The sequence below is a fragment of the Halichoerus grypus genome, chromosome 1 (genome assembly GCF_964656455.1).
Source record: "Halichoerus grypus chromosome 1, mHalGry1.hap1.1, whole genome shotgun sequence".
Lineage (NCBI taxonomy): Eukaryota > Metazoa > Chordata > Mammalia > Carnivora > Phocidae > Halichoerus > Halichoerus grypus.
The window spans coordinates 65,404,291-65,418,660 of record NC_135712.1 but is presented as its reverse complement, the minus strand read 5'-3'; the positions used below and the strand labels follow the sequence as shown (position 1 = coordinate 65,418,660).

General features: G+C 34.2%; 1 protein-coding gene across 8 annotated transcripts in view; it reads right to left on the bottom strand.

Annotated features, from left to right (window-relative positions):
- The window catches only part of STXBP5L (syntaxin binding protein 5L), a 428,903-nt gene that overhangs the window by 179,038 nt on the left and 235,495 nt on the right, over nucleotides 1-14,370 (bottom strand). For all 8 annotated transcript variants that reach the window (XM_078066497.1, XM_078066496.1, XM_078066495.1 and 5 more), the window contains exons 10-11: nucleotides 9,256-9,334; nucleotides 3,000-3,154 (exon numbers count right to left, since the gene is read on the bottom strand). In XM_078066497.1, coding sequence (XP_077922623.1) covers nucleotides 3,000-3,154; nucleotides 9,256-9,334 — 234 coding nt within the window. The remainder of the gene's footprint in view (nucleotides 1-2,999; nucleotides 3,155-9,255; nucleotides 9,335-14,370) is intronic.

Below are 14,370 nucleotides of genomic sequence, written 5' to 3'. Positions count from 1 at the left end.
ATGATGCTTGTAGAGGACCAGATACAGTTAAATGTAAATGTGAAATTGATGAATTCTGAGTATAGTTACTTAGTTACTCTGGGCAATACCCCCTGAGATAAGAGGTATTTATGTTCTTTGAAAAGCAAGTTGAATTCAATTGTCAGATGTCACAAATGATTTATCAATATTAAAAACTGTTAATAAATTTATTTGTGTAACATATGCGTAAGATTTATCATTATGTGGCTGCAAAGAAGAATGAAGTTCCATATTTGCTAGTATGGAATCATACTCAAAATACACTAAGTGAAAAAAAGTGTAATATGGAATAGCACATGGAATATGTTCTCATTTGCACAAAAAAGAGATAATGTATACATAGATAAGTACACTTAGGCATATGCATAAACTTTTTGGGAAAATACATAAACTTAGAAATAGTCGCTTCTGGAAGGGCAGTAAGTTTTCATTATATACTAATGTGGATTGTAGGATCTTTTCTGTAGCTTTCATGTATTATTGTTTTAGCCAGAAATAGTTAATAAAATACATTTATATTTTACTGAGTAAAGTATTTCTCTTAGCTCCTGACAAATAATAATTCCATTGTCATTATCACTACTCTGAAAAACAAAGACATATATGTGGATTGGAAGTGATTAGACATAGTTACAATATATTTATAATTTACTTAATATTATTAGAAATTATCCTAACATTTCCACTGATGTCTAGAAACTTATACAGACACACACACACACATAAAAATGTGTGGTTGCAGAGATCAAACACAGTCTCTATTACTGGCACATATATTTTTCTCTAAGCTCTTTTATAGGAGGCATTTTCCTAAATTCAGCTTTTGGTCTTCTGTTTGTTCTTTGTTCCTTTATCATTCATTCTCATAACTCCAAAGAACATCTATATTCTGATAATTCATAAATAAATATTAAAGACCTTTTCTTTCTCTTTTTCTGCTGACTCTACTGACTTATAATCAGACTTATCTTCTTCTCTTTCCAAAAACTGTTATTATTGCATATGAAACCATTATTCTTTTTTTAAAAAATTTTATTTATTCATTTGAGAGAGAGAGAGAGTAAGCATGAGCAAGAGGAGGGGCAGGGGCAGAGAGAGAGAGAAGCAGGCTCCCTGCTGAGCTGGGAGCCCTGACACAGGGCTCAATCCCAGGCTGATTGAGCCACCCAGGCACCCCTTAAACCACTATTCTTAAAATATGTTCGCTTTAACTCATCTGTCATGTCACTCTCTAAACCTAACTGGTGACCAAATTCAATGGGTTTCCTCTTTCCATTCCTACAGGCAGCCCCGTATTTCAGATCTTGACCATTTTAACGAACATTGTCACAAAAGCCTCCCAGCTGGAATCTGGAATTTAAGATTTCAATGTCTGTTCAAACCCATAAACTCCTTTTTGGTAAATTTTACTAAAAGCATTGCTTTCTTTCACCTTAATATTTTCTCAAAATTCTTCTGTAGTTCCCTATTTCCAAATACCTCTAAAAGGCTTTCAGTTTTTTCTCTAAGTTGATCTCACTCTAGCAAACCTTACAAATTCTAAAACCTTTACTCAATATCCTTTTCAAATGCCAAGTCATTCTTCAAAGTCTACCTAAAGCTTATTTTTCCATGAAGTTTTGTGAGAATATTTTAGCTATTGACTATCTTACTAGCCTGTAAATTAGTATATTATTTAAACTCTGACCCATATAACTCAGCACTTAAGTGTTATATTTTTTAAACTTAAGTCATAATTATCTCCCTCATCCAACTAGATTTTATGTGATTTGACATCAGAGATCAGTTTCATACTTCATCTGTATTGTCAATAAGTCCTTGTAGTACTGAGACCATAGAAGCATCCAATAAATATTTGTTGATTAATTAACAACACAGGTAACTTGTCTGTCCCAGCAACTCTGGAAATAAAGTGCCTCATTGACTGTTATTTCATATTAATTTATCCCATCTTTAAATATGAAACTAAAGAATTTAAAGCAAATTAATACAGTTGTAATAAAACAATTTATAGATCTTCATAGTTACAAAGTGTGCTCATTTTGGCCTTCCAATAGTCATGTGGCGTTATTACTATACTCTTTCTAAAAACGATAAATCTAACTCATAAAAGTAAAATGATTTACCCAAGGTCACCCAGCTAGTGAATGACAGAGCTAAATCATAAAACCAAATACTGTGCCTCCAAGTCTAGTATTCTTTCTCTTATATATGTTCCCTCTTGAAATTGTAGTTTTATATATATATGTACATACACACATACATACTATGTTGTTTTAATCATAAACTCATATTTTGCTTTTTATGTTTCACCCGTCTCAGTTTTTAGATTACTAATATATTTCATTATTATTAGATTTCATTATACAGTTTGCACATAAGTTTAGTTTTTATGTTTACAAAAAGTCTTTATATTCAGGATGCATCTCTCCTCCCAAAAGCCCTTCTAAATTATTCTCAAAATTGAAATAAATCACTAACCACACATCAGCAATCCTAGAATAATCAGAGGTGCTGCAGTTGCATCTGAAGCAAAGCCAGATGTGAAACAGATGCACTACCACCAGAGTTATAGATCACTGATATCAGGTAAGTGCTTTAACTTTGATTAGTTTTGGAATGGGATGGGTGGAGCTGGTCTAGGAGAGGCTATTAGGAGACCTCAGTTTCCCCAAGTGATTTCACCCTGGACCCCTATCGGACCCTCCCAGCTCAGCTTCCACCATCCTTATCAAAGTTTAAAGCACTTACCTGATATAAGAACCTGAAACTCCAGCACTGCTGTACTACATCTGTCTTACTTCCAGTTTGTCAAGTAGGTACAGTTGCAGAACCTGCTCCAGCACCTGTAGCTCACAGTGTTGTACCACAGTGGATGTCAGCTGCCAAAACTAAAAATATTTAAGCTTAATTTCATTAGGAACTTACTTCAAAAATGATTTTCAACATTAATAGTTTCATTTATTTTTTTTACTTACCATTTGGATAGGGTGTTTCACATAAAGTAAGAAATTCAACAATAGGATGATCCATTTCAAGCACTGTAATTGCTTTTCCATGCATGATGGTTAAACTTGGTCTTCTGCAAGCTTTGTCATAGGACAATCCACCAGAAAATATTATGAATGGTTCACTACATAGAAAAAAAAGTTAATGAGATTGAGAAGTCCTTTAAGATGATACAATATCATAGGACTGAGCTAATGAAAAATAAGTTTGGTAGGGATTATACACAACACAATTTGACAGCAAATATCTTTCTTAGTCCAAAATATCTCACCCAAATGACTTACTATTCTACCATTTCCCTTTTTCTGGTTGTGAATTCTTACCATTAAAATTACTAATGAATCAGTCTAAAGGTGATGAGGTGTGTTGGGGAAAAGGTAGAGAAGTTGGAGGGAAATAGAGGTACTCATTGAGTCAAAAGGACATCTCCACATGTATTAGTTGATTCCCAAAACTCTATATCACTACCATTAGAATATTAAGCTATGTAAGTTTATCATATTAACCATTTGGCATGTGGGGTCCAAAATTCCTAAGGGATAAAGGAGGCAAATTTCAATATAAAATTAAATGCAACAATAGCAAGCCCAGAGTGGTAGAACGTAACATGAAAATTCTACGTAGTGGAATATCTGTGGGAAAGGGTTATGATAAAAAGATGGAGAAAACTAAGACAAAAAATGTGATCTTCCCAATTTTACCTTGGGTCAGCCAGTTCTATTTAGCTACTAAAACTAACATCAAACTTTTTACGCCCTGTTAGTTGCAAGATACAATTAGATAAATTGAGCGGGGCTGAGATGACTATAAAATATTAGAGCTGTCAGAAAGTTATGAAAGAGTGTCATAACTTTTCACTTTTCTCAAATTAATACCTGTATCCCTAGTTTATGTATATAAAAGAAAATATGTTGATGAAGTATATTTAATAAGTAAATACCAAACTGAAAGTATTCTCCAAAAATTTTTTTAAAAAGAACTAGACACTTATTTTACCAAATTCTTTGAGAACCTATGCTTCTCTAAATAATTCATTTCCATCTATTCACTAAAGAATCTACTAGTTTCTAAAAATCACTTTATAAATTTCCCTTTCTCTTTCATTTTGTACTGTACATGGTACCAAACATTACCAATGGGACATTTGCTAATCTTAGGCTGGCTATATAACAAGAACAAAAAAGAGCTTTTTAAAAAGTTTCCATTAAAACTTACATATAAAGTATCTATACTGATTTTTATTTATAATTCTGTCTTAATGTTTTAACATAAATATTTGAGTTGTAAGCTAAATAAGAAAAAATACTCTAATTTATTTTCCTTGAGTCCTATATCAGTTGATGTTAGTCTTGCTTCAGTAATTTGGCATACTAAATTACCAACCTAGTAATGGTGGTACTAAGCAGCAAGTTTTTTCCTGTAAAATAAATGCTTGTATTATTAAGATTTTTCCAGATTTAAAAGTCATTTCTAATGAAATGAGTAAGTGTTTTTGCACCTTTTTGTGTTGCTTTGTTTTACAACAAATGTCATGATTTAGAGAACATAATATCTTTTCACACATATTGAGGTTAACTATCTGCTCCAAATGTTAATAAGGTCATAAATATCTATTTTTTCCACGTAAAAGGGGGTGAAGTTAATCTCATCTCCTACTGCTAATCCAAATATAGGGTAAGAAGCAATTTACTCTCCCCTTTTTTTTGGTAAGCACATTGGAAAATATGTCCTTTCTAATATTGGAAGAAAGCAAAACCTTTTCTGCTTTTATTATGACTCCGCATCAGACACTGGGTCTAAAGTTAATTGCTGATATATATGCACTTCTTTGTAAACTATTGAATGACTGAACAAAAAGTTAATTCCTCAGGAAATGCTCAGGAAACCACTCATGAATAATTGCATTAGATACTTAATTATCACATTAAATTCTCATAAGTATAATCCTCATTTTATTAATGAGGTTAAGTAACAACTAAGCAGAAAAACCCAAAAGAAAACAGATCTGTCAGATTTCAAAGTCTATTTTCCTAAACAGTGATCTATACTGCCCGTAGCAGATGACTCTGGGATTAATGCAGGTGAACTTGTTTAGAGTCAAGCAGCTATGGAGTGGAAGGATAAAGATTCAAATCCAGACTCTAAAGTACGTTTTTCACTTCTAGTCTAATGTTTCTAAAACTGTGGAATATAACTTAAAAAATGTTCTGAAAAAAAGTTTTTTTAAAAAAGATTTTATTTATTTATTTGACAGAGAGAGAGCACAAGCAGGGGGAGAAGAAGGAGAAGCAGGCTCCCTGCTTAGGACCCTGGAGTCATGACCTGAACTGAAGGCAAACACAACCGACTGAGCCACACAGGCATCCCTGAAAAATAGTTTTTAATTTAAAATTTGATAGACACTTGCACACCATATCTCCCTTTTGAAATTTTATAATTCAGGCCATATAGCAAAGAAAGATTCTAAGAAACTATACAGTAAAGAATCCAATTTACTTTTATATAACCCAGAATTTCTTAGATCTCTCAAATATATTTGATTACAGATTCCTATTTTTCCATGAATACAGTTAATGATCAAAGGAACACAATTTGATAAATGTTATACCACACTAAACTGACTCCTTTACTACAAGTGTATCTGGGCATACTGATCAGATGGATTATTACAAAAGAAATAAATAACTATATAATTAACAGTGTCTTCATACATAAAGAAAACATCAATACAAATTAAAAATTAGTTTTTAAAGATTTTATTTGTTTATTTATTTGACAGAGAGAGCCAGAGAGCACAAGTGGGGGTAATATCAGAGGGAGAAGGAGAAGCAAGCCCCCCACTGAGCAGGAAGCCCAATACAGGACTTGATCCCAGGACCCTAATATCATGACCTAAGCTGAAGGCTTAACCAACTGAGCCACCCAGGCACCCCCAAATTAAAAATTATTGACAACAACTTGGATAAATCCTAAAGGCATTATGTTGGGTGAAAGAAGCTAGGATCAGAAGGTTACATAATATATAACTGCATTTATATGACATCTTAAAAAGGCAAAACTACAGTGATAGAGAACAGATCAATGGTTGTCAGGGGTTAGAAGTGGAGAAAAGTACGACTATAAGGAACAGCAGGAAAGAAATTTGGGGGTATGGAAATGTTCTGTATTCTTATTGTGGTGGTGATTTCAGGCATCTATACATGTGTTAAAATCCACAGTATTGTACAGCAAAAGAAAAAATATTTTACTGTATAATTTGTAAAATAAATATAGAAAAAGCATTAAAATTTTTTCTCAATGAAGGCAACAAGATTAAGCAATAAACAGTGCAACATAATATAGTACATACTAAAATAACATTTGTTGAGGGCGCCTGGGTGGCTCAGTTGGTTAAGCGACTGCCTTCGGCTCAGGTCATGATCCTGGAGTCCCAGGATCGAGTCCCGTGTCGGGCTCCCTGCTCAGCAGGGAGTCTGCTTCTCCCTCTGACCCTCCTCCCTCTCATGTGCTCTCTCTTTCTCTCATTCTCGCTCTCTCAAATGAATAAATAAATAAAATCTTTAAAAAAAAATAAAATAAAATAACATTTGTTGAGTATTTATGATGTTCTGGGTATTGTGTGAAGAAGTTTACTTGCATTATTGTATTGAATCCTTATGATATCCCAATGAGAAAACTACTACTATTCTCACTTAACAGATGGATATGCTGAGGCTTAGAGAACTTTACATATGAAGTCTATCAATAGGTGGCCATGATAGAAAGGGATTAAAAGACTAGCAAAAAGTAATTTTTATTAATTACAGAAACTTGATAATGTTAGTGGTAGCAGGTAGAGAGATCATTATTCCTTTTTCTGAATAGAACAAATTTATTAAGCCTAGAGGCCATTGGTGTTGGGGCACCAATAAGCAATTTGGTGATTGGAGACCAATGATTCCTAAGCAGAATGGTTGTTTATCCCTAGAAATATAAAGCCAGTTTGTGAATGGTTGATCTAAGATAAAAACAGAAAACATACCCTTGCATCTGCTACCTATGCAATCTTTAAGAGACTCTATTGCTGCAGCATATTTGGTAGAACTCTTCTTAAAGTTCTTGCTCCTGCCACAGCCATCCCAATTTTTGACTTCACAAAGTTTACTGTGCACTAGATGGAGCAGAAATATAGCTATTTATTGTCACTTCCAAGCTATGGCCCATTTTACTGTCACAATACCTTTTAGTACTCAACTTTGGTGCTCCTCTGCTGTTTAGTCTCCTTGTGTTCTGAGAGTTGGAACCACTGCTTTTAAAGGTGAATTTTCTAATATAGTAGTAATCACAACAAACACACACAATGTACTAAAGTGCACTGTAAGTGGGATGACAGTAATTATGATCAATAATATATAATTATTTCACATTAGAAATCTGAAGAATTATTTCTATACAAAATTGGGTTACCAATTACTAGAATAAATCATTAAATTAGGATCAGTGGAATAATTTCAATAATGTGAAATATCATTGCTTTGATGATGACAATAATAACTTCTTTTTATCAAGAAATCCACTATGTGCCACTCATCAAACTTATGACATTACAAACTTCATGCATAATTTCATTTATTCTTCAGAAACATCACAATGAGATAGGTATAATTGATGAGGAAATTAAAGTTTAAAAGAGTTAATTAAAAATTTCAAGGTCACATAGCTGTCTTACCCCATATGCCAAGGATCTTAATAATTATTTTACATTGCCTTGACTTGAATTCCTGATTCCTAAAGTATCTTCTCTTCACCTTCACCCTTTCCTTACTTTTTGTGTGCCACCGTCCTATTATCCCTTAAGCCCATCTCAGGTATCCTCTTTCCTAAGAAGAAATTTACTGATCTCTCTTCACCATTCTCTTCCCCTTTCTCTCTAGGCTGGGTTAGGTGTCCTTTTGTTGTGCTCTCATAGCATATCTCTATAAAAGCACCTCACATGTTACATGGAAACCACTAGTTTATGGCCTTACTTCTCCTACTAGACTATAACAGGTTCAAAAGCAGGCAGTATTCTCTTTCATTTTAGTACACCAAACAAGTTGCACAGTGTGTACTAAGTAGTAATAACTAATAATATGTGTACATAATAACAATATATGTATATATGTAAAATGTTTCCATATATAAACATATATAATAACCTATGTAAAATGTGTCCATCCATAATAATTAAATTTAAAATGTTTTAATACTTTAATTATGGTAATATAAAACTGGTCATTTTTACTACTTATGTTTAGTAACATTCGGCTGGACTAAGGAGGTATTGATCTATTGTGTGTATGTACACACATATATATGTATATATATAAACTATTGTAAAAATATATACATAAAAAATATATATATAAATATATACCATATGATAGTTTATATATATATATGAACTAACACATTAAAAATGGCCATTATTTTATACTATTAAATCTTTCAAAGAGCAGGTATAAACAAACATTAAATGCATCTATAATACTGAGAATACATTCCCGTGTGAACATGTAAGTAATATAACATAGAATTATCCAATTTAGAGTTAAAATAAAATTAAAGTTTAGGCAAGATTTGTAATTATGGTAATTCTAGAAGAGAATATTGCCACTAATAATTATTGTAAGTGAAAAGAACATTCTTGATTTATAGGATAAAGCTGCTATATATACATGATAAAATTTTATTGTATATTATTATTCAATTTAATTTTCTATATCTTAAAATTTAGTACTATTTTATTATGCTAACATATATAACTGTTTATCTTTTCAACTAACTATAATCTTTGCAAGTTCAGAATGTGAAATCCTAAAGTACAGAGACTTGGTTATGTATTTAATTCTTTCATGTGCAATACCAATAGGTATGCTTCTGCTTAATAATATTAAATGATTGCTACTTGTAATGTGCATGGCCCAAAAGCCCGACATTGTTAAAATTAATGTACATAATACTCATCTGAATATTCATAGAAAGTTAAAATAATTAGCAATTGCTATTATAATATTCATAATAATATCATAGATACTCCTATTAAACAATAAGGAAGTGTTATTATCAATGAAGAGGATTTAGCCAGTTAATATACTTATATAATTATAAGAAACTTTAAGTAATACATGATTATTAAAGGTTATTTGCCATTCTTGTCTGTTTCTTATATATTGTCCCATATCACCCAAAGTAAAAAATGCATACCTGTTTCTACAGGTCTTGTATTCTACTTTAAGAATTGGTTTACAAGATTCAGATTTTCTTCCTTCTCTTTGACTTTTTCCTAAAGAAAGAAAAAGGATTTTGTTAAATCATATTTAAATTCTACACATCCATGACAACTTCAAAAGTCTGACTAAAAGAATATAAAGAAAAAATAAGGTAATTACGTGTTTTTCATAATAGGATAAATACAATTCTATGCATCCTAACATATTTGTTGAATCCTAATAACTGACTGCTATATAAGCAATAAAGTTATTTGTAAACTTATCATATTCGTAAACTTATCAAACATAAACTTTCTCCAGTATAAATCTAGTCTCATATAAAGTTATTTTAATTATTTAAGTTTTAAGATTACTTTAGAATTAAAGACACATACACATGCATACTTATCTGCATAATGAAATACATAATTATGAAAATCCATACTAGGCCCATTATAGATTTTATCTATGATACAAGCAAACCCTTTTCTCATGCAGAAAGACTTGCCATTTAAAACTTATGATAGACTATCAAAATCATTGCATTTTCATCAAATTCATTTAATAGAAAGCCCATTAGACAATGAACAAAGATGGTATATTTCAATAATGTTCTGTATTTGCATAAAAATAGTTTCTTGTAGGGAAAGGTTATGTTGTTTAGACTCCACGGATTTTGAAAAATGATCAAAAAGAGTAGGAAATGGAAGTAAAGCTACTTATGCATATAACATCTTTCAGTTGTGATTTTGCTTATAATTCTATGTCTCATTTTGATAAAATTGACATTTTTGTGATACGTTTGTTTCTTTTTTATTTTAATAAGTACCCTTATTTATTCTTGTATTGCCACAACTGTTTATAGACACAGATACCTATCATGTAGATAGACGTTTATGTGCATTTAAGTTTAAATTTTCAGGATAGCTTCAGAATGGCACAATCGTAATCCAAATAGGATGTCAAAATAATTTAATTTGTTTAAAGGGCAGGGTATCAGCATATAACATACCTTATCTGCTCCATGGCATGCTTTCTGAATTTGCTTTCTCTTTCTTTTACCCTATGTCAACTAAAGAAGCAATCAATAATAAAATATTGGTCATAATAATTCACACTGTAAAAAAGATTTAAAAGTATCTGTATTACATATAAAAAGGAATTACTGACATTATATGTAGATCATGATGCCTTACAAAGAGAGAACTTTGGCTCAGGGACTTACTCTGAGCAGTGGTCTTAGGGGTAAGAAACACCTGGTTGGTGATTCCTGGTTTGGGTAACATGTGGGAACAGAGAGAACTGAAGGAAATAACAATAAGGAAAGAGACCCATTTTCCTCAGTTGATATATTTTTGATCCATTTCTTCTCTAATAATTGCCAAGGTATTAATCAAATCAAGACAGTATATTTGCTGTTGTTTATATATATGTGTGTGTGTGTGTGAGCAATTACAATTTTTCAATCAGTGCACATTAGTATTATCCACTAATTTCAGTAAAAAGGAATAATACCTAAATTAATTAATTAATTAATGATTTACTTCAATTTCCAACTCCAATAATTAATTTTTGGCTGAAGGTTTTCAACTTTGATTATGTTCATTGCCTGTCAATAATTGAAATATGTTTATATGTTATGTAAAAAATTGTTATAAAAATTGCATTGATTGCTACTCTTTATGTTCAAAGTACTATACTAAATGGCATAGTAAAAAGAACTAACTGACCACTAGGAAACTTAAAATTTACTAGTTTAAGCAAAGCATATATAAAACTGACAATATGAGGTACCATAAACAAATAAGTGATTGATAAACTTGAAGTGTTGAGAATAGTAGGAGTACATGAAGTAGGAGTTAAGAATATTATGGTTTCACTTTATGATAGAAAAATTTACAGATTTTTGCAGATGATTTTCTAGAAGCTAGATTAAGCATTAAAAGATAGAACTTGGGAGTTCTGGTCCAAGATGGTGACATAGGAAGACCCTGAACTCACCCCCTCCATAGACACACCAAATCTACACCTACTAATAGAGCAATTCCTCCTGAAGAAGAACTGAGAGCCCATTGAACAGCTTCTGCACAACAAAAGATAGAGACCACAAAGAGACAGCACAAGAGAGGGAGACACAGTAACAAAGGGAAACTCTAACCCCAACACTGTGAACTACAGTGGGGAGGGACAGGACTAAGGAACCATGAGCAGACACATCTGTTCTGGGGCATAGAAAAAAGTCACGGTTTAAAGGGCAACTAGAATATAATGGAACCAGCCAAATGGGAGGGGCTGAAAGGTTCTTAAGGCTGGCGGGCTGGCAAGCACCACTGTTTATGATCCCCCCTCCACCTTGAAAATGAAGATGGGAGCAGGGTCCAGGTGCCATAGTTGGCCTCCCACCTCAGCAAGCCTTGGGCCCCTAGCCCATGCCAGCCCTTGATGGCCTGGGTCACTGAAAAAAAGCCACAGTTTAGAAGAGCAACTACCATATAAAAGGTCAACCCCTAGAACTTCACCAAATGGTGAGGGAGCTGCTGAAACTTTCTCCAGCCTGGCAAGCACCATGATTTACATTCCCCTCTCCACCTTGATAGCATGAACAAGAGCAGGATCCAGTCACCTTAGCTAGCCCACCACCTCAATATCCCTGGGCCCCTAGCTCACACCAGCCCCAGCCATCCCACCAAGACAGCCCCAGTGCAGTGCACACTGGAACACTCCTTGTCAGTGCTCACTACAGCTCAAGCCTTTTTGCCAAAGTGACACATGTGCAAAGCACTCCAGAATACTCCAGGCCCATATAATGTTGACTCCAGACAATTCACCAGGCACCCCTTGCATGGAGCACTCCAGAAACCCCTGGTCCATGCCCACTTCGGCTCTAGCTTCTCCACTAGGGCTTCCTCTGCATGGAGCACACTGGGAACCCATGGGTCACACTCTGCCTCATTTCCAGCCTCCCCACCAGGGTTCCCCCTGTGTGAATCACTCTGGGACACCCCAACTTGCACTAACATCAGTTTTAGCCATCCTGCCAGGGCACCTTATGCATGGAGAGCCCAAGGATGCCCCCATTCCCAACCCTGCCTGGCACCCACTTCAGGTTTAACTATCCTGCTTGGGTGTTCTTTGTGTGGAGAGCCCCAGGACATCCCAGCTTGTACCCACTTTGGCTTCAGCCATCCTGCCAGGGTGCACTCTGTGTAGAGTCCCAGGATTCCAGCCCCCCAACACAGCTTACACCCACTTCAGCTGTCCTGGCATGTCACTCTCTGTGTGGAGACCCTAGGACCACCCTGGCCCATACCCATTTCAGTTTCATCCATACCACCAGATTTCCCAGCACAGAGTGCCCCATGACCCATAGTACACAACAGCCACTGCTCCAAATAACCAACCAAAGTCACCAGGCACATACAGTCTACACAGGGGATGACAATACACAAGATCATTCCTTCAAATTTAGAAGAAGTAGCTGTTGCACCTAACTCACAGAAACAAAGAAAGTCAAGTAAAATAAGGAGACAGAAGAATATGTTCCAAATGAAAGAACAAGACAAAGCCTCAGAAAAAGAACTAAATGAAACAAAGATAAGCAACCTACCTGATAGAGTTCAAAAGTAATGGTCATAAAGATGCTCAATGGACTGGAGAAAAGAGAGGATGAACTCAGTGAGAACTTTAATATGAGATTAAATATATAAAAAACCATCATTAGTGTTGAAGAATACCATAACTGAAATGGAAAATCCACTAGAGGTAATCAACAGTAGATTAGAAGGTGCAGAAGTGATCTGAAAGACAGGGTAATGGAAAACACCCAGCCTGAGCAGCAAAAAAGAAAAAAATAATTGTAAAAAATGAGCATAGATTAAGGACTACCTTGGACAACATCAAGTAAACAAACATTCTCATTATAGGCATCTCAGAAGGAGAAGAGAGAGAAAAGGGCACAAAACTTATTTGAAAAAAGTGATAGCTGAAAACTTCAATAACCTGGGGGAGGAAACAGACATCCAGGCTCAGAAAGCAAAGTTCCAAACAAGATTAATCTAAGGAGGTCCACACCATGACACATAATAATTAAATATGTACAAGATTAAAGATAAAGACCTAAATGTGAGACAGGAAACCATCAAAATCCTAGAGGAGAATACAGGCAGCAACCTCTTTGGCCTCAACTGAAGCAAATTCTTACTAGGGAGGCCAGGGAAACAAAAGCAAAAATGAATTATTGGGGCTTCATCAAGATAAAAAGATTCTGCACAGTGAAGGAAACAATCAACAAAACTAAAAGACAACCTGTGAAATGGGAGAAGATATTTGCAAATGATATATCTGATAAAGGATTAGTATCCAAAATCTATAAAGAAATTATCAAGCTCAACACCCAAAAAACAAATAATCCAGTTAAGAAATGGGCAGAAGACATGAATAGACATTTTCCAAAGAAAACATCCAGATGGCTAACACATGAAAAGATGCTCAACATCACTTATCATCAGGGAAATGCCAATTAAAACCACAGTGAGATACCACCTCACACCTGTCAGAATGACTAAAATTAACAACACAGGAAATAAGAGAATCCTCCTACACTGTTGGTGGTAATCAAACTGGTGCAGCCACTGTGAACAATAATATGGCTGTTCCTCAAAAAGTTAAAAATGAACTACCCTAGGACCCTATGACCTATTATGTATTCACCCAAAGGATACAAAAGTACTGATTCAAAGGGACATGTGCACCCTGATGTTTATAGCAGCATTATCAACAATAGCCAAATTATGGAAAGAACCCAAGTTTCATTGACCGATGGATAAAGAAGATATGGTATGTGTGTATACACACACACACACACAATGGAATATTACTCGGCCATCACAAAGAATGAAATCTTGCCATTTGCAATGACTTGGATGGAGCTAGAATGTATTAATGCTAAGCAAAAGAAGTCAGAGAAAGACAAATAACATATGATTTCACTCATATGTGTATTTTAAGAAACAAAATAGATGAACATAGGGAAAAAAAGAGGGGGTAGGCAAACCATAAGACTCTTAACTATAGAAAACAAACTGAAGGTTGATGGAGGGAGGTGGGTGAA